Source organism: Colletotrichum karsti (genome assembly GCF_011947395.1).
Source record: "Colletotrichum karsti strain CkLH20 chromosome Unknown Scaffold8, whole genome shotgun sequence".
NCBI classification, from domain to species: domain Eukaryota; kingdom Fungi; phylum Ascomycota; class Sordariomycetes; order Glomerellales; family Glomerellaceae; genus Colletotrichum; species Colletotrichum karsti.
Window position 1 is genome coordinate 104,888 of NW_024065908.1, and position 24,363 is coordinate 129,250.

At 56.2% G+C, this 24,363-nt stretch overlaps 1 protein-coding gene across 1 annotated transcript; it reads right to left on the bottom strand.

Moving 5' to 3' along the window:
* Positions 1-123: 123 nt before the first annotated feature.
* Positions 124-22,560, bottom strand: CkaCkLH20_03228 (uncharacterized protein; the record flags this gene model as incomplete). The annotated part of the gene is made up of 3 exons (XM_038885947.1): positions 124-1,617; positions 1,750-15,428; positions 15,495-22,560. 3 exons carry the CDS (start codon positions 22,558-22,560, stop codon positions 124-126), a joined length of 22,239 nt encoding a protein of 7,412 aa, XP_038748456.1.
* Positions 22,561-24,363: the final 1,803 nt, after the last annotated feature.

Sequence of the window (24,363 nt, forward strand, 5' to 3'; positions counted from 1 at the left end):
TGCCTTTCCGCGAAGCCATAAGTGTCGTAAGCTTCTTTTTATACTCCCAATTCCCTTCTATCCTTGGGCCCTCCCTTCCCTTTGCCTTTCCCCATAATTACACACACTCTCCTCGTGTATCATTCATCCCCTGTTCGAAGCCTGCTCGGGCAAGAAAGTGCCCATGCTGAGTTCGCTGTGCGTGGCCGCTGAGTTGCCGCCGACAACAGACGCTCCGCCTACGTCGCTGCCGGGCGTGAACAGCCGGACGGACTTGCCCTTGGACCGAGCCACCAGTACCTGGGCGGGGCACACAACGATCTCGTCATCATTATTGCCAGCGTCATCCCCCTTCTTGACGACGAGGGGGAAGAGAACGATGCGAACGGTGGCATTCTGGGCCTCGAGGGCCTCGTTGGTGACGGACTTGTCGCCACTGCGCTCGTTCATGAGCGCAGCGTTGAATGTGACGGTCTCGGCGAGTTCGCCGTCGGCGTCATATTCGGGTTGCAGCGGCGGGAGCATCATGTACTCGGCACGCTGGGTGCGCATCTCGACGGAGAGGTCGACGGCCTCCCTCATCACGCGGCGCAGCTGTGATTGGATCTGGTCCTCCAGGTTGCTTGGGGGAGGGAGGACCTTGGACAGCGTCTGGAAGATGGCCTGGACCACGGCCTCGGTGTCGAGGTCGCGCTGGTGCTTGAAGCTTGGACGCTTAGAGAGTAGCGTCAAGGTGACAGCGCGCCATTGTCGAACGGCCTGGGCCGGACCGACCTCGGTGAGGAGCTTCTCCAACGACTTGAGTTTCTGTCGTTGTTCGCGGTCCATGCCGAAGAGGTAACGAGTAAACACGAACTCCCAAATCATGTTCATCGTCATGGACATGAATACATCTCGCCGTCGTACACGGTCGGCGAGATAAGCATCCACATCGGTGCCATCCAAGATGGCGTTGTCGAGACGGTCAATGACCTTCTCATCGTTGATTTCGCTCGTCAGACGACAAGCGCGCATGTCGGAAAACTTGGAGAATCGCAGGACCCATTGCTGCACATGAGAGCAGAGTTGTTGACACCTGTGGTCAAAGTGGTCGACGTCCTTGACGTTCAGGAAGTCACTGTCAGCGCCCTTTGCCGCCAGGATTTGGCGTTGCATCTGGCGGATCTTGTCCTTGGCAGCGTCGAGTTCCGAACGCAGTCTGCCAATTTCGGCGTCCTTCTGCGACAACGACTCTTGGAAGTGGGTGTGTTCGTTGCGAGCCTCCTCCAATTGCCGCGAAGCGTCGGCGTGCTGCGTCTCCAACGAACGGTAGCGTTCATTGTGTTGGGCAGCAAGTTGGGCATTGGCGCTGTTCAAGCCCTCGTTGACCTCGGTCAACCGGGCGACCTCCTTTTGTAGAAACTCGAGCGACTGCTTGAGCACATCGATCTCGGCATCGCGTTCAGCCAAAATGCCTGAAGCCCTGTTGCCATTGTGGGTATCGGTGTGTGTTCGTGCATCGGTGAGCATGCGATTCTCGGCCATCAATTGTTCGACGCGAGATTCGAGCTCGAGAACTTGCATGCTCTGACGTCGGCGCATGCTGTGCGGTCGAGTGGGCGATCGGGGGGAGCCGATGCGGCCCTCACCAAAGCCATCCTATTACGGTCGGGTCAGTCGAATGTCGGTCAGGATTGAGCGAGGCTTGCACAGGCCAAACTCAATTGGAAATGGATGGGATGAAAAGGGTAAAAAACGGGGGTCAGTGAAGTAGAGATGGGATGAACTTACATAGACGTCGGCCATGTCCTTGGTGCGGACACGACCTTCGTTGGCGACGGGGGTGTTTGACGAGCTGGTCGGGGTCGGGTCCTGGGTGAGGTCTTGGTGACTTCGTTGGCTGAGAGATCGTAGGTCTCCGCTCATCCGCCTGTCAGTTCGACGACGGAGAGGCGGGGTGGCAGTGGCTGGTCGGGAGATGCCTGGGCTTTCAGGCCTGAACTTTAGCGGCTCTGGTGTTGCTGAGCCCATGGCCCTCCTGTGCCGTGATAGGCTGCTGTTGGAGATGGACCTCCGCGCTACAGGGGGCTCGACCGGCGCTGGCGATTGCAGTCGCGCAACTCTTTCCGAAACGCTGCGATTACCGGGTGGAGGTGTGCTGCGTGGTGATGATGTGCTGCTAATCGCTGCACCGGCCAGCGCTGCTGATGCCAGGTCCTGGTATTTGGATCTTCTCCTCTCCAGCTCGGGACTGATGCGCCTCATCTTGTGCGGCTCTGGAGTCGGAGTAAGCTCCCGACCGCTAGGTTCTCGTAGAACTGGAGTCCTAGAAAGCGGAAAATCACGCGTTTCTTCCTCTGCGAATGGTGATCGCCGAAGAGCTTCCTTGACTGACGGTGACTTTACTCTCTCCAGCTCGCGAGATCTTCGTCGTTCTCGGTGACTGGAAACCTCGGGCGTGCGCTGGTAATCCCGCCCTTGTGATGTTGTCTCCTGCCAGTCCCGACGAACACCGCCGTCTCGTTGGGGCTCTGGTGTGCGTAGTGCCCTGCTGGATCTCACCTTCGGGAGGATTCGTGACTGAGCTTCGTTTTCTTCTTGGGCCTCCTCCTGAACTGGCGGCAAGATGCTTGGGGCTGGACTTCGGAAAGGGCTTTCCAATGCTCGACCGCTCGAGAGTTCGCGGCGGGACTCGACTTCGTAGCCATGGTCGACCGCTTCGTCCAAGTCACTGGCCAGGGTGCTGGTGGTGGGTGGTTCGAAGCTTGAACTCAGCGACCGGTCCATATTTCTCTCGGTTGGCGTCTTCGATTCCGTGTCCATCTCTCGGCCCAAAATCGGGCTCTCAACATTGTCGTCTTGCGCTTCCTCCTTGAGTGGTGCTGTGAAGCTCGGGATTTCCTTTGTCTTGCCCCGGCTTGGCTCTGAACCCTTGTGCTCCGCTGGCGATCGCGATCCTGAAGCTCTGCTAGACTCGCCAATGGGAGGAGGAGAGATGTAGGATAGCTGCTCATCGGGAACACCCTTCACACTGGACATGGGTGATCTGTCTGCGCCAGTGCGTCCGTCTTGCGTCAGGCTAGAATCGCGTTGCTTCGAGGTGGGGGCGAAGACATCATCATCCTCGGTTGATGTGTGCCGCTCTGACTTCAGTTGCTCTTGAGGAGCCACGAAGTCAAGTCCACCGTCCTCCATCTCATTTGTGCCAGCTGATGCCCTAGGCGCGTCCTCAACATCGCCGACCCCCCAAAACTTCTCAGCCTCCGCGCTTGCAATCTCGCTGGTGTGCTTCTTATTAGCACCCTCCCAAAGGGATGGATCGTCGACCACGTCATCCTTCTGGCTATTGGACTTGCTGGCGATAGCTGCTCCTGCTCCGATCGCTGCGGCGGCGATAGCCGCTCCAATGGCTGACGAATCAGTTGCCCGTTGCTGTTCTATCGGACTTGGTGACCGGACAGTCTCCGCTGATTCGTGGTCGGTTTTGCGTTCCAGATAGGAGGCAGCCATGTCGATAGCGGATGGCTCTTGCGGCAACGGATGTTTTGGAGTGTCTTCCTCGAACCTGGGCTCTGGACGTTCTTGATCTTGAGGGGTACCAGGCGCCGTTATTGGCAGAAAGGGCTCGTCAGGAATTGTGGCAGTCTGATCGGTTGGTTCTTCGTTGCTGTGGTCGTCGAGGTATGCTGCTGCAATCTCTCGAGAACTCAAAATTGGCTCGGGCAGAAGGGTGTTGGATTGCTCCCTGGTCTTCAACTTTTTCCGCTTCTCTGATTGATCGAAGGGAACGTCGTGAACTAAGCTGCTCGATTCTTGTGCCGGTTGAAGGTCAACAGGAGTCGACTTGATCGACTCAGGGGAAGGAACTGTGATGTCGGCTTGCTCAGGAACATCTGTTGGGGTCGGCAGAGTGTTTGCCGGCTCAGGAGGCGGGGGTGTGGATGCGCTTCTTGTATCCTCGAGAGTCGCTTTGTCGAAGTATTCAGGATTCCCGGCGTCGTCTCGAAGTTGATCTGGCTGAGAATCGATAGCGGGCGTCGGGTCGACATTGGCTGGGGATGAGAGGTCAATCGGAACAGATTGCTTCTTGCCCTTCTTGAATTTTTTTGTCACGGGAATGTCCCATTCGTCGTTGGCGATGGGCAGTTCTGTGGCCGTTTTATCAATGGGCGCATTGCTTGAATCGAAACCAGCATCTTGTGAAGAGTGGCTTTCTCCCGGGACGTCGATCTTTTCTGTGCTGTTGAAGTCTCGCTGAGGAGAGGCTGGGCGTGAAGGAGGTCGGGAAATGTCCTTATCACCAATGACAATGACCCCGGGAGCATCTTCTTTCGCCTGGTCTGGTTCCTCAATGGATGTTGCGGGATGAGGAAGCTCATTTGCGTTGGGGCTTGCTGGCGGATCGACGATGCCACGGTTGGTGTCGCCGTTCTCTTCTTTTGGGACGGTTTCCCGCAGTAGGTCGGAAGAAATCGAGGCAGAGGGTGTTGCAAGATCAGGAGTGAGAGTAACTTCACCTTCGCGTTGTGCTTGGCTGGCGCTCTTCTTCTTGTTGTCCTTCTTGGACTTTTTGGGAGTCAAGTTCTCTCCTAACTCCTCGGCGACAGTGGGTATATTGTCTTTCTCTGCTGACCCTTCTAAGGTACGTTCAGCGGCCTCGGGAATTGGCAGAACAGGATCCAGGATAGCTTCCCGCGAGGTGGCTGCCTCAGTTGTTATTTCTTGCTCTGCAGGTTCAGAAGATTGTGAAGTGGCAATTGTGGGCGGGGAATCGACAGGCGCGTTAGAGGCATTGGCGATATTGTCTTCAGGGTTGGGCATGGCTTCGTCTGCTTGCAGTTGAATAGGCTGTGGCGCATCTCGTTCTCCAGTGTCCTTTGCGTCTACAAATTCGATTGCAGGACCAGCTTCGAAGTCCTCAAGTGCAAGACTCGGTCGCTTCTTGTTCTCCTTACTGGCCTTCTCGATAGGGGCGACATCTGGCCCTTCACCAATCGGTTCAGCAGCGTCCCTGTCGGCGGGAGGTAACTCCTGACTCTCCTTCGCCACATCGCGGATCTTGCGCTCATTCTCGCTGACAGGAGGCTCATCAGAAGGGCTCCCGCTACCCGTGACGGTATCGGTGATAGGCGGGGGTGTGCTTGATTCTTGCTCGGAGATCGTTTGAGCTGTTGAATCACTGACAGGTATCTCAGCAGGAGGTGCAGAGAAAACGGGCGTTTCCTTTAGAGCAGGTGTTTCTTGTACGTCGAGCTCGACGTTCTGCATCGGAGAGGGTAGCTCGGCGACGGGCGAAGGCGGGTTGACTTGGGGCTCGTAGACAGCTTCCAGCTCAGCGAGAGGTTCATGAGGAGCAGATGTTGGTTGTGCGTCGAGCTTGACGTCCTGTACAGGAGAGGCGCGTAAGTTATCGGCTTCCAGAGGCGAGGTGATTTGGGGTTCGGAGGCCACTTCCGGCTCTGCGAGAGGAGTATCGCGGCTGATTTCAGGCTCAACACCGGACGACTGGTTCTTCTTCTTCTTATTCTTCTTGCTCTTCTTTGAAATCGTTGCCTGAGCCCATTCGTCCAGGGGATCAGCAGCAGCGGCTTCCACGAGAGGCAAGGGAGTCATAGAACTGTCGGCGGTGATGGTGGCGGGTTTCTCGAGTGTTGCAGAGGGCTGGTCGCTGTATAAAGTTGTGGATTCAGACTCAAATTCGTTGGCTGCGGCCTTATTTTTCTTCTTGTCTTTCTTGGAATTCCTGACCACAAATTCCTCAGGTTCCTCGGCAGTGAACGGCTCATCCACTTTCAACTCGGCCTCGGTTGTGATAGGTTGCGGAGGCGAGGCAACTTCTGGGACGTCAGCTCCCTGGTGCTGAGGAGACCGAGCAGTGTCCGTTTCAACAGCGATCTCCCGGTTGTCATTGTCATGCAGTGCGGGGACATCAACCTGAACTGGCGATAATAGCATATCGTTGGGCTGCTCTCCAACGAGAGGAGCTTCAGGAGCAAGGAGACCGGACTGACTTGTATCTTGCAAAACGTCTGTCGATTCGGGCATTGGCGTTGTCTGCGTTTCTTCGAGCCGGGTCGCTGCGCCAGAAAGCATATCAGAGTCGCCCTGGGCCTTTCCCTTCTTTGCTTTCTTCTTGTCTTTCTTCGACAGCTTGGTCATTGAGGGTTCGTCGACCAAGGGTAGGGGAGTTTGAGATGCAATGTCGGTGGGTGGTTGTTGCCTTTCAACTAGGAGCTCTTCCCGCAGTACTTGGGCATCAGTTGGCGAAGTATCCTGGTCCTTTGCAGCCTCTTGTACTGGACCTTTGACAGGCTCAAGCTGTGTTGATGAATCCATGGCGAGTGGTGCATCTGAGGTTGAGGGCTGCTCAGAAATGTTCTCCGTCTGAATGGTTTCTGAAGGCGTCTCAACTGAGGGCTCATTATGACCTTTCGCAGGCTCGGCGGCGGGATCGCTGAGAACCTCGGGCTCGGTCAAATCGACGACCTTGCCCTTCTTCTTGGCCTTCTTCTCCTTCTTTCCGGTCAGAGGAAACTCCTCGTCTCGGTCGTCCTGCTGAGGGAGGAAAGTTGATGGTCGATTCTCAGTTGAGCTTGCTTGGACGTCCACTGGAAGGTCATTCGTCGCAGAGTTGGCTTCTTGCTCCTCAACGGGCACCACGGGAAAAGTTTCCTCTGGCACCGGTACAGCAGCACTGCTTTGTTCGATTCCGGGCGGACTGCCAGTGTCGATTTGATGTTCCAGTTGAGGCTCGGTCACAGCAGAAACAGATGCCTGCTTCTTTTTCTTGTCTTTCTTGGCATTTTTGCCCGTCAGAGGAAACTCCTCCTCCGGGTCGACAGTCGGGCTTTGCTCGACATCCATGCTGTCCTGAACCGGCTCTGTCTCGCGGAGTTGCTCCTCAGAGGCAAGCTCATCTTTGGGAGTGACGGTCTCAAAGGATGGTGCAGGTGGTTCCACGATGGCGCTTGTGGTCTCGGGTTCGCGGGAAATCACTTCTTCTGACCGAGATGTAGTCTCCGCTTGAGGCTCACGAATGGTGTCAATGAATGGGTCCTCTTGAGCTTTCTTCCCCTTCTTCTTCTTGTCCTTTTTGGACTTCTTCTCGGGAACCGGGAATTCTTCATCTGGGTCGACAGTCGGTTGCTGTTGCAAGACGTCGGTGTGCTGAGATTCGGTCGGAAGGATAATTTCAGGGGTGTCCACAGTGGTTGGAGGAAGATGGCTGTCGGTCGGTGTCATATGCTCGGAAGGAAGACTTGTCTTGGGCAACTGTTCATCGGTGCTCAAGTCCTTTGGCTCTTGCGGTTGTTGCGGAAGAGACCCCATGCTGGGATTGGCGTCGGTTTCCATGGATTGTTCTAGATATGTCTCCTGCACTGCTGCTGCCGCCTTCTTCTTCTTTTTCTTGTCTTTCTTAGACTTCTTGGCGACGTCAGCAAGGTCTTCGTCATCGGCTGGCTTGCTCTCGATCAACTCTGCTTCGGCCGTCTCTTCCAGGGGCTGCTCTTCAACAGGCTCTGACACTCCAGGCTGCTCCACTGCCGGCTTTTGTTCCACTTGTCGAGTGTTTGCAGTCGTGTCCTCGGCAATCTCCTCGATCTGTTGGCCGACGTCGCCAGTCTCAGGTTGAGTTGGCTGCCCGCTGGTCTCTTCCGGTTTGGAGGGTTCAAGCGCTTCTCCCGTCTGCAAAGGCAGTTGCTGTTCATCAAGGACATCGACAGAGGGGCCCTTCTTCTTCTTCTTTTTATCCTTCTTCGACTTTTTAGTGACGGCTGGGAATTCATCTTCCGGTTGTACAGTTGTGCTGTCGTTAGGAGTCTCGATCATGATCTCGGATTCCGTGGGCACATCTGAGGTGATTTCCCGAGTTGTCTGTGGTTCGTCCGTCACTTGAGTCTCGGTAAGCTGAGCTGGAGGGCCGGTCTCAACACTTCCTGGAGGGCTAGTTGGCTCGTCTTTCTGGATTATATCAGGATGGGTGGTAATCGGCTGAGGGTCGGATGCGGGAGGTGGTGCATCCTCAGGGTGTTCGGATGTGAAAGTAACGTCGTCCACGCCCGATATTATTGAAGGACTGCGCAACTCTTCCTCTGCGACGTCGGAGAATTTACGTTCCTTGTTGACAGACAAATAGTTCCCAGCAAGCAGTGCGGCAGGAGCAGCCCATGGTCCACGAAAGTGCGGTCTCACCGGCCCCACCTGCCGATAGTAATCGCGACTCTCCTCTCCAACCTGCTTCTCCTTCTTCTTATCCCTTTTGCTCTTTTTTGTCGGCGTTTCAAAGTCAGAAGTGTCAATGTCTTCAGGCAGTTCCAGCTGCTCTGACGGCGCATCAGGTGTCGGGCCAATTGAGCTGGAGACATCATCGGGTACACTTTCAGCAAGGCTTTGGCGCCTTTTGCTCTTCTTAGACTTCTTGCTTCCGGATGGATCAACGAAGCTTTCTTCTGGCTCGGGTGCAGTTGATGATTGAACCTCCTCCGCGATATCCGTCCTCAACATCTCATCGGCTTCAAGGGGCTGGGGTTGAGGTCCTTGGTCGGCGACGACGGTTTCTGGCGTTTGCGCGGCCAACCTGGTGGCTTCTTCTTTGGCCTGGGCTGCAGCACGCCTTTTCTTGTCCTTTTTGCTCTTCTTGCCAACCGGCTGGAATGCCCATTCATCTTCACCAGCCTCGACTGCCTCAGTCACGGGAGCTACATCGGGAGCGCGTGGCGTAGACTCCTCTTGCGACTCGGCACCCAGTTGGACGGCCGGGGGGTCATCCACATTCTGTGCTTTGATCTCATGAACGTCATCCTGGGGGGTAGGCTCGGCACCAGCAGCCTTGGTCTTCTTGTTCTTCTTATCCTTTTTGGACATGTTGGTTGAACTTATCGACTCAGACCAAACGTCGTCTTCTTGCTGGGCCTCTGCTTCAGTCCTCTGAGAGCTGTGGGTGGTGTTGACAACCCCTGTTGGGTGAGCTTCTGGAAGTGTCTTTGAGGATGAGTCTAATTCCGGCTCCGAGGTGAGGGGTTCACCAAGCGGTTCCGAGGTGTCTGTTCGACCCGGGCGCTCAGCATCGGCGGCGAAAGGACCGGATTGCTCTTCCTCGTCCTTCTTCTTGTCATGCGACGTCTCGGTGTCCGGGTTGTCGTACAGCTTCTTGTCTTCCGGGCGAGTTTCAGCGACGGCGTCAGTGATCCCCGCGTCAGATTTTTTGTCGACCTGCAACAGACTGGGTAACTCGCGCACCAGAGGCTGGGGGATCTCCGGGTTTGTGTCTTGGTCCGCCAAGTGAGGTACCGGGGTATGTTGTGGACCACCAGCCTCCAGGGCCGAGTCGGTGAGGGCCGGGCCCCCGGCTTGGGCACCCGTTATCCGCCCGTTTTGCGTGTCTTGCAGTGATTTGTCGTACCCCTGTTCACTGGTAGACTCCACAACTGCATGCAGACTGGGGTCCGACAAGCCGACCTCTCCCGTTTGGGTCGTGGTTCCCGCTCGTGGTTCGTCAATGGCCCCAGAACGGCCCGCATGTTCGGTGTTTGTTGCATCAGCGTCGATGCGTGCCACCTCCTCCGCGTCAAGTTTCCGCTCTGATGTCTCACCGCCCTTCCGGTTGGCCGCACCAGCGCCGACAAGACTCAGTGAGGGAGTTACTGGCAGCATTCGGTGGGCAGAAGGAAAATAACCTTGGTCGGTGGAATTCGAATCGTTCGCAGTTCCCCGCGTCTTGTTCAATCCAGCAGATGACGGGAAGTAGTCGCTGGGGACAATGTCGTGCTTCTGGTGCTGGGGCGAGGCGACGTTGCCCTCGCTTGCAGGGTCTGTCTGAGCTTGGCTTTCTGGGTCGAGATCCTTCTCCGCCGCCACATGTGCGGGTGCCTGGTCGAGATCGCTGATTTCGGAACCCTGGGCTTTCCCCTCTTGACTTTCGGCGTTTTGTTGATCCCGAGGTTGGCTTGGCCCCGTTGTAGGTAGCTGATCGGAGGCTGGGACGTTCCCGCTTTGGCACTCAGGGCCGTTGTCGGCATCTTGAGGAGACTCGGGACCGTTCGAGAAGGATGCCACTTCTGGTGCCCACGTCACGGATTTTCGCTTCTTGCCCGTATTTGCAGCAGTCGACCACTCAGCCTCTGTCCGAGTGTCTGCTTGCGGGAAGAATATTTCGTCACTGGCAGGCTCTCCCGTCGGGGAGGAAATATAAGCGGACTTGTCCATTGTATTCGCTACATCTGCCGTGTTTTCGGGGACACGTGTGGACGGGCTGTTCTCAGGCTCCGGGTCCAAGGTTGATGACTTCTTGCCCTTCTTCTTTTTCTTTCCCTTTTTGGTAACAGCTGTCCCTGGGTCTGCTTCCTCCGAAATCTTGATGTCCGGCGCGAATTCTCCGCTTGTAGGGGCGTCTTGCGGTGGTGGTTCCGTGTCCCCTGTCTTGTCTGGCGTGATGCTTGTGTCCTTGTCCGTGATCGTCTCGTCCTTCGCCTCCTCCTTGTTGTCGTTCTGGTTCTGAGGTGCGTTCTCGAAGGCAGCTTCGAGGGCGGCTGCTGCGGCTGCGGCCGCGGCCGCTGCCTTCTTCTTCTTTTTCTTGCTCTTCTTCGATTCGACCGGGGATTCGGGTTCGGCCTGAGCTTGGACATCGCCGCTTTCATCCTTTTTGGCGGATGCTTCTTGTGACATGGCGTCAATCGCTTCACTCTGGCTTTCGAGAAGGGTCGGCTCTCGTGAGAGGCTTCCGGACAAGTCTGCGTCATCCTCGAGAACTACGGGGCCCTGCCGGGGGGTGACGAAAGCGTCATCCTCGCTCTCTATCACTGTAGGTTCCTGGGACTCGGCGTAGGCGCTCTCCGATGCTCGGCTTTCCTGTGACTCTTCCAGATCGGTGTTCTTGGGCTGCAATGGGCTGTCCCCAACGTCCACATCTGGCACGCGCACTTCCTCGACGACTGTCTTTTCGCCAGGCAGGGTCGCTTGTTCGGCAGCGTTTGTGATGTCAGCGACGTCAAGGGGAAGGTCGTCAGAAACAGAGGTAGGGGGCTCGGGTTCTGCAATCGACATGCTTTTCTCCTTCTTCTTCTTCTTCTTCGACTTCTTGGAAGTTTTCGAAGACTCTTCCGTCGGATTGTCGGCCTGATCAACGCTGTCTGCGGGCAAGGACTGCGGCGCTTCCAGTGTGTCCGTCGTCGCGATCACGTCTTGGGTGCCCTGATGCTGATGCTGATCTTTGTCTTGGAGAGAAATATCCTGCGGAATTGCTGGGGCAGGCTGTTCGGCCTCGGGCTCTGCAAATGCCTCATCAATTGTCGGCGATTCTTGCGGGACGGGTGCCTTGAACGATGGGCTTTCGGCCGAAATGCTTTTGCTAACCGGAGTGTCATCAATTTGAGTCTCGACGGTAGCTTCAGTCTTCTCGACGGGAAGCTTGGAGACCAAAGCCTCATCAGTCTGTCCTGGAGTCTCGGCAGTGGTCTGACCGGTAGGAGTCTCAACAAGAGGAGTCTCAACCACCTGATCCTCGATTACGGGAGTCTCATCAACGATCGCACTGGCAGGAGTCTCAACAAGAGGAGTCTCAACCACCTGGCTTTCGATCACGAGAGTCTCATCAACGATCGCATTGGCAGGAGTCTCAACGATAGGAGTCTCAACCACCTGGTTTTCGATCACAGGAGTCTCAGCAGCAGCCGGACTACTTGAATTCTCGTCCAAGATCGCACTGGTAGGAGTCTCAACAACAGGAGTCTCAACCACCTGGCTTTCGATCACAGGAGTTCCAGAAGGAGAACTTGAAGCATGAGAAGGTTTCGAAATCTCGAGTTCCGGATCTTGAACAGACGCAATCTTGATACCAGCAGCCTCAAAAGCCGGAGTCTCAACGATAGTCTTCTCGCCAGTAGGAGTCTCCACAACAGGAGTCTCAACTACAGGGTTGGTAACTATTGGAGCCTCCAGAGGAGTCTCAAAAGCAGGAGTCTCGGTGACAGTCTTCTCACCAGTAGGAGTCTCAACTACAGGGTTGTTAACTACCGGAGCCTCAAGAGAAGTCTCCAAAGCAGGAGACTCAGCGGTATTCTTCTCACCAGTAGGAGTCTCAACAACAGGAGTCTCAACGACCGGTTCATTGACAACCGGGGCCTCAAGAGGAGTCTCAAAAGCCGGAGTCTCAGTGGCAGTCTTCTCACCAGTAGGAGTCTCAACAACAGGAGTCTCAACTACAGGGTTACTAACTACCGGAGTCTCAACGGCCGGAGTTTCATCAATTGGGGTTCTAGGAGTAGGTGTTTCAACGACAGGCGTATCGAACTTGGGATGTTGAACAGGAGCTGTCTCCCCAGAGATCGAATTGTCCGGCTGCGATAGTGAAGCTGCCTTGCTCTTCTTCTTTTTCTTCTTCTTGCTGGGTGACTCAGGCTGAGAAGGCTGGGCATATGGCTCCGTGCTCAAAGTGGCGGATTCGTGGAGGTCTTTGCTGCCTTCATTCGTGGATGAAGAGAAAGTCTCAGGCCTTTCAGCAATGGCCGAAGAAGTTTCATCGGTGGACTTCTCTGTCGGAGAAAGGACGAGGACCTCGGGCTTGGAAGAGTCATTGATGTCAGTCGTGGATGAAGTACCGTCTCGAGCGAGCTCGGAAGAAACATCCGTCGACTTCACCTCCAAGTCTCGAGGCTCCGCAGAGAGCTCGGAATCGTCAGCGAGCTTTGTCTCCGTGTCAGGAATCTGAGGTTCTTGACGCAAGACAGTGTCGGCCTCGAGAGGAGTAGATTGTCCGGGGGTGAGGGAACCTTCGTCAGCAGCCTGATTCTTCTTGCCCTTCTTCTTTTTCTTCTGTTTTTTGGAAAGGGTAGGAGACGATGGCTCTGCCAATGGCTCAACGTTCAGTGCCTCAGGCAGTGGCTCTCCAAGAGATTCGTCGATGTCAGGAAGGGGGATTTGCTGCGCGATGAGGTTGTCATCTGATTTGGCAATGGTTGTCTCCTGCTCTTGAAGAAAATCGTCAACGTCAGGGAGTGGAGTTTGCTGTGCGATGAGGGTATCGTCCAAGTTGGCGGGAATTGTTTCCTTTCCAGCAGCTGGAGCCTGCGTTTCAGGAGAGTGTTCGTCCGAACGTGTCGGTTTCTCCTCCGGGAAAGATGGGTCTGGCTTTTGCTCGAGGACGGCGTCGTCGACCGGAGCAGAGCTGCCTGCTTGGGTAAGAATCGAAGTTTCTGGATCAGGCAGAAGAATGTTTTCCACAGGCAGAGGCTTCTCGTCTGGTTCGCTGACGGGAGGTTGCGACTCGAATTGCGGCCCGTCCACCTTGGTTACCTTTTCTTCAATGTCTTGGAATTGAGCCTGCTGCTCCATCATGCTATCTCCCGAGTACGCAGGCTTGTCATCTAGCTCGACAACAGGAGGTTGTACTTCCGATGAGATATCGTCCACAGAGGCTGCATTTTCCTCAGCGCCTAGAAGTTGAGGTTGCTGCTCCTTAGTTTCGACGGGCTGGTCCTTGGAAACCGGGACAGGCGTCTGCTGCTCCTCATCATCTTGACTGGGGCTAGGGACTTGGCCCTCAGTAGCTTGTGAAGGTGTAGCCTTGTCCAAATCGGTTGACTTATCCTCTTCTCCAGTGATCAGGGCGACGGGAACCGAGGCCAAAGTGTGCATGTTGTCGGTCTCGATGGTGGGCGTCTGCTTGTCTTCCATCTCCAGTGCCTTCTTCGCCTTCTTGTTCTTTTTCTTGCTTTTCTTCGTCTCTGGAACTGAAGGCTCGGAAAATGGCGCCGGTGCACTTGGACCAGCCACGGTGACATGCTGGTCTTGCTGATGGCCAGGCGACGTGGCCAATTCTTCAGTTGCAGGAAAGGGAGCTTGCAATTCAGTCTCGAGTGTTTGCATCGCCGCTTCAGTGTCCTGTGAGATGGGAACTGTTTGACTGTCGGCGGGAAGGGCTGTTTTATCATCTCGAGGTCTGGGAGTTTGAGCGTTGGTGTCGGGCAAAGGAACCTGCGCCTCGGCTTCGAGCAAAGAAGCCGCTGCTTCAGTCTCATGCGGGGGATTGGTTGCTGGAGCTTCGACCGAAGCAGTTGTTGCGTCAACGTCGGCCAGGGGAAGCTGGGCCTCAAGGTTGGGGAGAGGAACGTTTGCCTCAGCATCGATCTGAGCAGCTGCGGTTGCTTCTTTCTCAAGAGAAGGAGAGTAGCTGGTGTTCTCAATCGAATCTGGAGAGCGTTCAAGCTCGATAGCCTTAGCCTGAGCTTTCTTAAGCTTCTTCTTGTCTTTCTTGGAAAGCTTCTTCTCCAAAGGAACATCGCCACTTTCGAGGGCAGCATTTTCGGTGATGGTGGCGGCGAGGGGCTTGCTGCTCTCCGCATGATGCGGCTCTTCGTCTTTTCCAACAATATCTGTCGAAGGAGTTTTGTCATCGTTTCCAGCCGCAGGCAAAAGAACCTCGGACTGGGCAGGCTCGGCTGATAAGACTGTGTTATCGGTGGGCGAGGACGACCGTGGCACATCATCAGAGGTTAAAGTGGGAGGGTCAGCCGGAGTGTTCAAGGCAAGGTCGGTAGGAGGCAAGCTGCCGTGATGATCAGGCTGTGGTGTGGGAAATTCAGGACTGTGAACCTTGGACACCACGGCTCTGCTCAGAGGTGACTCGGCCAAAGGAGTCTCTGTCGGCCAAGTCTTGCCCGCGCGAATCACAGCCGGGGGCTGCTCGTCCTCAAATACCTCATCCTCGCTCCATGCCCCAGGAGAGGGCGGATTGCTGCTATTGTACCCTGACCTCTGGAGAAGAAGCATGTGCGCTGGCCGGAAGCGGCTGAAAAAGCCACCGAAGCGGCCACGGGACACGGGGCTCATCACACGATCCTCCCCAGTAGCCGTGGGAGATGTGACCTCCGTTGGAGCTGCGACGCCGGGGGCTGACGGCAGGGCCGGCGAACGCGAAACTTCCTCTTCGGATGTGCTTGGCAGAGGAACCTCTGTTGGGAGGGGAGGAGTTGTGCTGTTATCGACAGAAGCGGAAGTACTCGCCTCGGGCAAGTGGATTGTTGGGTCTGCCGTCTGGATGGCGGGAACGAAGTCTCTCAGTGGCAAATCGTTACTGGTGGAACTGGGCGGAACAGTTTCTGTTGTTGACAAGTCTGCTCCATGGTCCAGTGGCTCGGAAGAATAAGTAGTCTCGACAGAAGGGATTGTAATGTCGTCCATTCTCCTTTCCTTGTTCTTTCTCTTCTTCTTTGCTTTCTCGGACAGCTTCGTCTCCACAAGTGGCTCGGCTGGTTCAGCAGCCTCAAAGTTATGAGCGGCGGTCTCGGTGTCTGTCGGTTTGTCATCGGCACTGCCTTCCCTTGCCAGAGCGGCCGTTGCGAGGCCCGCTGCGGCGCCTCCTGCGACAGCACCTAGGGCAATGTCGCGAGCTCGGGAGGAGGCTTCTTCTTCAATGGCAGGCATCGTTTCGGCGCTATCTTGAGTCCTGAAAGGCGTGGGGCTGGGCGGTGTGTCTGGAAGATCATGCTCCATTAGATTCTTGATGATTGACGGGGGCGTCATGTGTAGGAGATACGAACTTCTGTCCTTTGACATGGCCTCAACCGGCTCTGGCTCTGGCTCTGTTGCGGCAACTGGGGACATTGCGGGGCTAGCGGGAAGCGCAGGCAAGTCTGACAACTCATGCAAACCACGTGCATCGATATCCAGCTGTCCAGCTGTGCGAAGCCGTGGAAGGATTGGCGATTCCGGCAAGTACTTAATGCCAGTAGAGTCCGCCTCGGGCTCACTCACAGGGCTGCCAGGGAGAGCAGGCAACTCGTCCAACTCACGTCCAGCGATGTCCAGCTGCTTGGCTGCGTCCGGGACCAAGGGGAGCACGGGCGATTCGGGTAGATACCTAACGCCAGTGTAAAACACCTCGGGCTCAATCACGGGACTGGCGGGAAGAGCAGGCAACTCATCCAGCTGCCGTTCCGAGAGGTCAAAACGTCTGGTTATACCTGGAGTAGTGGGCAGAGCGGGTGACTCGGGGGCAAATTTGATGGTAGGGAATGACGCCAAAGGCTCATTCTCCATTACAGGACTGGCGGGGAGAGTAGGAAGCTTCTCCAATTGATGCTCGGAAAGATTGATATGCCTGGCTGCATCTGGCGTTGAGGGAAGCGCAGGTGACTCGGGAGCAAACTTGACGGCAGTGAATGGAGATGAAAGTTCATTGTCGAACGCAGGACTGACAGGAAGAGCAGGCAGCTCCTCCAGTTGGTGCTCGGAGAGATCGATGTGCCTGACTATGTCTGGCGTTGCGGGCAGAGCAGGTGACTCAGGGGCGTACTTGGTGGCAGTGGATGATGCCGGAGCCTCGCTCTCGATTGAAAAAACCGGCGACTCCGTTAAATTGCGGTCGGCTGTTAGTCCGGAAGGAGGAGTGCGCAGTATCTGTTGGTCCATCACGGGACTGGAAGGTAGAGCTGGCAGGTCAACCAGTTCGTGCTCGGAGAGGTCCAGTTGTCTAGCTGCATCAGGATCGCTTGGTAGGGCAGGTGACTCGGGCATCAAGATAGGACCAACAGGCACTTCTACCGACTCAGCCTCAGTCGGAGAGCTTGTGGGCGACGCAGGCAGTTCCATCGAGTCATGTTGAAGCGTCGGGGTGGCAGGCTGAATATCCAAAGAAGCATCGCGTTCAGTGACCACGCTTGCAGGACTGTCAGGAAGAGCTGGCAGTTCTACCTGCTCGTGCTCTGAGAAATCGAGCTGCCTGGCCAGGTCCGGAGTGGCGGGAAGAGCGGGTGATTCGGGGCCAAAGATGGCGCCAGTGTATTGCAATGTCTGCTCTTTCGTCGGTGTTGCTTCCTGCGAACCGTAGTAACCAAACGAGGAAGGGAACTGTGGAACACCGGTATCGATGCGGAGTTCATCCGGCTCGAACGGTGAAGGTTGCAGCAGTTGGGAGTAGTTGGTGTCGTCTTCGCGAATCGCGAATTCTGGAGCGGGGGATTCGCGAGATGATGGCTCGCTCGGAGGCAGCTCTGGAAAGTCAATGGGTGGCTCCATCAACTGAGCGGCGTGCTCCTGACGAGCATGTTCAAGTAGGTAGAGAGGCTTGAACTCACTGCCCCGCTCCCATGAAATGGGTCTGGCAGATGGGCGTCTGGAAAGAGGAGGTTCCGGAAATGTTGGGAGCATTGGAGGTGAAATTGGGGACACAGCCTGTCCCAAATTACCAGGAGACGACGGCGTCGACCTTTGCCCCAGTCGAAGCTTGAATGGAACTGCTGTCTGACTGGGGCTCTTGCTTGGTGTTTCCAGGTTACTGCGGCGTCGAACATGGGTCTTCATTTCGTGTTGACGTCTCCGCTCATCGGGCGGTGTTTCTGGACGGCTATCGGGCAATGCCGGTAGTTCATCCAGCTCTTGCGTCGGGGAACCGAGAGTGCTTGGCGGCATTGGGCTGGGTGGCAGAGGAAGGAGGTCGCCATATTGAGGGTCAATAGCTGGTCTGATAACCCGCTGTGTAATTTCGGGGTCGAGAATGTCGACGTCTTGAGGAGGACTGACGGATCTCTCCAGAGGACGAAGATCAATAGGCGACTCTTCCGCATGAGGTTCGGTGGCGTTGGAGCGGGACATCATGGAGCCCAAAGCTGCCACGGCGCTCGCCAAGCCGGCACCCGCGCCAAGGGTGCCGGCATTATCTAAAAAAGACTTCTCATCTTTGCCAGATGTGTCCTTGCTACTCCCGCTGGCTGGTCTGAACAGGCCGAAGAACGAGCCGCTACTACGCTTCTCATCGTCCTTGGGGCTCTTCTTTTCATCGCGGTTCCGTCTCTTACGACTCGTGCCGTCAGATGCTACGGACTTGGCATCGTCGTCCTCATATCTGCTGCCATTGAACCGGCGATCGGATTTCTCCCGCCGAGATGACGGATCGGATACGACAGAGCTCACGTCGTTGTCTTCAAACCTGGACCGATCTCGCCGTGATTTGGTGGGACGATCGTCCCAGTCGTCGGTAACTCTGGTGGGTGTGCCCTTCTCGCTTTTGCCAACCCCAGACGCGTCATCGACCTGCCTTTCGACATCGGTCCACTCGTCTGAACTCTGCTTGGACTTCTTAGACTTTTTCTTCTTCTTGGGCGTGTCCGCTGGGTCGTCGCCAGTCTCACGGCGTTCTGCGGGAGTATATTCATCGAGCTCTGGCGACTTCTCGCGGGATGTACGTGACTCTTTGATGACAAACTCTTCCGCTGGTCGACCATCTTCTTCTTGTACCAAAATGACGTCCGATCTAGAGGACCGACTCTTCTTCTTTTCTTTTTTGCTTGACTTGGTAGGGGAAGCAGTGTCATAGTCAGCGACAGGCACATCAGAATACGTTGGTCCATGTGACGTTGCCTCATCTGAACGAAAAGATGATGGCTCGTTGAAGGATTGGGACGGCTGGAAAAAGGCAGATTCATCGAAGGAACGAGTCGTAGCGAAGGAATCTGGCTCGTCGAAGGGGCGGTTGGAAGGGTATGCACGCTCATCGTAAGAGCCAGCCATGCGAGAGGACAGTGGCTCTTCGAATGAACGGGATTGATGCGAAGAGGAGGACAAGTCCCAGGCGGGAGCGTCCTCGAGACCGCGAGACTTTGGACCAGGCGCAACAACCGTTTCAGGGCTTTGACGTACGTCCTTGTCATTGCCATGCCATTCATGCTGAGGTGTAGTTTCTGGAGCTGAAGTCGCATCCTGGAATACCTCCGCCGGCGCGTCATCAGCGCTTTGTCGTTTGGCGGCCTTCTGCTTGCGCTTCTCCTTCTTGCTGAGTTTCTTGACAGGCTCGGAATCATTGGTAGCACGTTCCTCATCCGAGAGAGCGTTCTCTTTGGTTTTGCCCTTGTCATGCTTTTCTTGTGAAGAGGAGCCATTTGTGTCATTTCCAACCTTCAAATCTTTCTCAGATGCCGATGTTTCCGGAACCTCGCCAACGACGAACCCGGGACCACGTGTAGATGAACTATTGTGCACATAATCAGGACCGTAAACGCCCAGGTCAGTGACAGTCTCTGCAAAAGGTTGTTGGTAGACGCTAGGCTCGCTTTGGCCTGGGGGACTGTCACGTCTCATGTAGGCAGGGTTGTCGATGACAATGTTAGGGTCAAAGCCAGTATCTTGCAGACCAGCAGCGAGAACAGAGGCGAACTCGATGTCATCTGCAAACGATCCGGGCATCTGAGATGTTTGTGGGCTGGATGGCTTGGGGCCAGGCGCAGGGGGGAGGTCTTGCTCTTCGTCAAAAGACGTTACGAGCTTTGGAGAAGGAGGTGCGGCGACCGGCTCTCTTGCAGGTTCCACGGCGCGCGACTTGGGAGACTGCGGCGGGCTGTGAGTGGCCTTATCGTCATCCGGCTTTTTCTCTTCGAAAGGATCACGGATTTCAGGGGCTGTTGCCGACGATGCTGCGGCTGCCGCCCCCGCCCCGCCAACTGCAGCAGCAATGATGCCCCATGGCGAGCTCTTGCCAAAGCGCTTCTTTGACTTGGTTTTGGTAGAGGTCGTGGATGGTGCGGCCTTAGGGGGCTCGGGGCTCTCAGCTTCGAAGCTCTTCGTCTGGTTCTCGCCCCAAGTTACTGATTTAGCAGTCGGTGTCGTTGGTCTTTCCATGACTTCCCCTTTTGGTCCCAGAACGATTTCAGGTGCGGGGTCTGCCGGCGCTTCTTTCTTCTCCTTCGACCGAGACTTTGTCGTTTCACGTGTTTTAGCCGTCTGTTTTGTCTCTTTCTGCTGCTCGGGGGCGGGTGTAGCGCGGGGAGTAACTAGGGGCGTGGGGAGAACGAGGTTTAGCAGTGGCCGCTCACGGTCGCAAGACGGGTCACGGGATCTGAAGACCGGCGCCGATCCAGTAGCAAGCTGTCCGTGTGGAAGGCGGAAACGGTGAAGTTCGTCCGGAATAATGATGTGGTCGATCCGGACGTCGGCGTTGGGCCCGTCATAGGGACTCTTGTCATGAGGGTGGTCCATCTCAGGAGGCGTTACGATGGTGACCGCCTCGGGGCCTTCACGATCTTGCCATTTACCTACGACAGACTTGTCATGAGGCGACGAGCTACGAGACCGAATTTCATCCTCGGCGATCTTGCGAGCGAGAACAGTCTCACGATAGTACCTGTCAGCCTCTTCCTGGACGGCATCTTTGGTAGCCTGGGATCTATCGCGTGAGCCGTCTTCGGTGACATGGTCGCTTCTGCGTTTTCGGCTTCTCTCCTCTTCTACGGCAATCGCGGAGGCGAAGGCGGCTGCGGCCAAAGGAGCAGTAGCATGCTTCGCTTCGTCGTAGATAGACTTGGCGGCGTGCTCTTCCTCCTCCAAGGAGTCTCGACGACGACGCGGCTCGGGATTTCTCGAACGGTCTCTGAAGCCCTGCTGCTGGTATTGTTCTAACCTTTGTTCGAGCTCGAAGGAGTCCTTGCGGCTCATACGTGCGTCGGAGTAGTCTGGCTTCCTCGGAGGCGAGTCGTCGAAGTTAGGCTCGCGGTCAACAGTCACGACCTGGGGAGTCAGTGGCCTTTTCGGCGTTGCGTTCTTGGGCGTTGCGTATTTCGGTGTTTGGAAAGCGTCGTCAGCAACCTGGAACTGGAAAGGGTCAATAGGTGCTTGTGTAACAGGGACCTCGGGTTGCTCCACCCCATGGTAATCTCGAGGTAACTCAGATGGCTTCTCCGCCCGCTGCGCGTCCCGGTGTTCGGCGAAACCTTCCGGCTTGCGTTGTTCTTCACGGGCCTCCTTGGGAACCTCACGGCGTCGGCGGTCTTCGTCCGGGTCATACTCAACTCGAATTTCGTCGCCACGGGGCAGTCGGTACACCTCTGGACGGGGATCTGTGCCTATTGGTCGCTTTTCGGTAGGTTTGCGGGTTAAATCGTCGCGGACAGCTTGTCTCTTGTCTCGGTCATCAATGATCTGGACATCGTTGCGCCGAGTCGAGCGACGGGGGTCACGTTGATCGCGGGATTCACGATCCTCCACTTCGATCCTCGCAGGTCGTTCTGTTCGCTCTTCCGTTCGCCGGTTTTCTCGAATCTCATGGGGTTCGTCCCGCCTCTCCCGGAACTCGCTTCGGCGGTCATCGCGACGCTCAAGGTACTCAGCAGAGTCCCTACGAACGGCCATGGCCGCGCCGATGGCAGCCGCTGTGACGCCTACACCTGCGATGGCGTTCTCCGCAGCGCTTCTCCCCTTGGGTGGCTGGCGTCTGGAACTTCGAGGCTCATCTTCTACAAATCTATCGGCATCATAGACTTTCGACGAGACAGGGACAATGGGGATAGGCTGCTGCAGGGGAACGGGAGCGGGCCGCGACTGTTGGGGAAGCTCCTGTCGGGACGAAGTTACGGAGCTACGATCAAAGTCAAATTTGTTCGGGTCCGAGGTAGGCACAGGGTACACGTGCTGCATTGGCTGCTTCCCAGTCTTTGGCGACTGGACTTGGGCAACAGTCTCCTCATGGTGTCGGCGGAATGAGCCAGTAGATCGGGGGTCCTCTTCACCGAAACCGCATGGGCTTTTCACGGCGCCGCGAAGGGAGTTGTAGGGACCAAAGAGACGCGGGTCCACAACGGTGTTCTTGCGCGCGGGTGGCTTAATCTGCTCGGGAGGCTCAGATGAGATCCTGGCGGACTTTGACGGCTTGATCTCGGCGCCGTAAACCAAGCCGGCGTCGGAACTGCCGGAGCTATCCGTAGACGATTCATCATCGGAAGCGGATTCCCAATCATCGTCGGAGGAAGAGCCTCTGTCCTTGAGTTTCGAGGAACCAGCCCCTCGGCTTTTGCTGCTGGCTTTGTTCTTACGAAAGTGGCTGAAAGCAGCGGCGGCACCCGCAATACCGGCTGCGCCAGCCAGCTGGGACGTCCGAGACTTGCTGGCTGCTCGGCTATCGGCATCGTTCTGCCTCCTCGCAATGTCTTGCAGTTGGCGCCCAATTTCCAAAATTTCCTCGTCGGTCTTGGACCGCGGCGCAGGCGGCGGTTCTTGACGGGCCTGAACAGGCTCGCGATGCATGGGCATCGCAGGACTGGCATAAACCGACGGTATCGGGGTCGTAAGCTGGCTCTTATCGCGCTCAATGTAGCCGCGTCCGTAGGCTAAATCGGAGTTGACGGAGGAGGAAGAGGAATTGCCTAGCGACAAAATGCGAGCCTTCTGCTTCTTTTTGCGACGGCGCTTCTGCTGTTCCGAGGGGGTTTTCCAAAAGGTGCTAAACACACCGCCGAATCTTGGGCTCTTGGCTGAGATGTTGAGGAAGGATGACGAGGTCGAGGACGAGGCCGAAGAGCTCGAACCACCTCTCGGGCGCCTCCTCTCGGAGTCGCCATATGATAATGCTTGCGACTCAGCATCTAGCTCGCGTTCGTGATAGGCTTGAGATTCGGGATATCTCTCGTTCTGGACGTACGGCTCGGGCTGAGGGTATCTCTGGGGGTCACCGTATTTTTGGGGCTCGTCGTATCGCTGAGGTCTGGGAGGGTAGTTCTCGGACTCGGGGTATCTTTGAGGGGCCGCATAAGGTTGAGAGTATTGCGACCGAGGATAGTTTTGCGGAAGCGATTGCGGTAAGGGGTATGACTGTGGTTGCGAAGACGGGCCTGGGACTGGCATGGTGGAAATGGTGCTGCCAGCAATCTGATCGCGATCATCACGGCGCTCTCTTCTTCGCCGCCGAGAGCTCTCAGGGCTCCGGGGCATCATGATCGCAGCGGCGTCGGGAACGCCGTCGTGCGCATTTGTCGTCAAGTATTAGGGGGCGATTGATTGACGGGACATTCGAAATCGCGGGGTTATCGTCACGGCACGGGGATTCGTTTCCGTGATGGTTGAATTAAAATGGTAAGGCTGGTAGTGGTAGTGGTAGTGGTGGTGGTGGTGGTGGTGGTGGTGGTGGTGTTGGAACTGTAAAGAGTCTGTGTTATTGTTTACCTGACCGAGAATAAGCAGTAGCTAGGTCCTGGGGGGGTCCTTCCAAAAACTGGCCGAACTGGGGGGGGCTGGGACGATGTGCTCTGGGCGCTGGGAGAGCTGCGCTATTCCTTACTTGTCAGGCCAGCCTGGCTGCGTATCGCGAAATGTCCAGATTACCAGGATCAGCCGGGGGAAGGAAGTGGAGTGGAGGGTTCAGGAGGGGGAGGACATGTCGGGAACTCCAGTCTCCATCTGCCTGCGAGTGAGCAACCAGGCGAGGAAAAAGAGGCGAGATGGACCATGGATGCCCGTAAAATTAGCAAGCAGCTGGGACGAGGAGAAGCGAGGAAACACCAAAGATTGGCCAAAACACCAAACCCCGGCAGAGCCAAGCTGCCGATATCCTTGCCATTGGGGCCGTTCGAATCAGTACGTACTCAAACAACTGGTGTCAGACCCTGTTCCGCGCTTACGTACGGATGCCTTACCTAAGGCAGGATGCACACCTCGAACCACTTGGCATCCCACCCCGACCCTCACCCTCACTGCTCACTCACCAGACGACAGGTGAAAGTCGAGGAGCACAACCACACAGACCCGGCCACACATACTGAGAGGGACAGCCGGCAAGACACTGGACAAGACACGGACTGCCGTCTGTGACTCTCAACTCTCTTCCCGTCCACCCGTCCCGGCTCCCGCGTGTCATGTTTCTGAAAAGTCAGAAACATCCCGTCTCACTGAGCCAGTGCCAATGCCAGTGCCACACCTTCGACATCCATCATCCATGTGGGCATCATCCCGACTCTCAACCCCCTCCTCATTCCTCATCAGCACAACTTGCCAAAAAAAAAAAAATGCCAACGCATCTTTACCGCCTCGCCTCATCTTCCTCCCAGAGCTCTCTTCTCTTCTCCTACGACACTGCGTTTCGCCGGTGAGCGCGCCCTCCGACTCCGAGTTCCCTCGAAAGCCCTGTCTCTGTCGTAATCGACATTGCACCGCATCATGGCGGACGGCAGGGATCTTCATCGTGCTGCGACCTACTGCATCTTGCCCGTCCCGGTCACCTGCGGCAACACGTGTAACCACTCTCGTCGCTCCATCCTACGCCTTGGAAGATTACAGGTCACCAGCCCAAGGCCACGGCCATGATTCGCATGCCACTCGTCATTGGCCTGTTTGCTGATCGGGACCCTCGTGTTCGCCCACTGCCCATGTCCACGCTCACCCCGGCAAGTCGGGTTATTGCAAACGACGCAACTGAAAATCTCGACGGCAGGTTCAATTATTGCGAATTCATGGCCATGCGCGCCCCAGCCGCACCACCACCAGCATCTGTTTTGCTCAGCTGTGACGCTCTGCCAGTCTTCTGTAGTGCATTATCCGTTTGGTGTGAGCTTACAACGGAGTACCAAGGACGAAAAGTGAGAGCCGACTCTGGTAAGCTTCGCTTCAGCGTGTCTCCGTACTTATCGCCGGAACCCGGTCCTTATGTGGGCC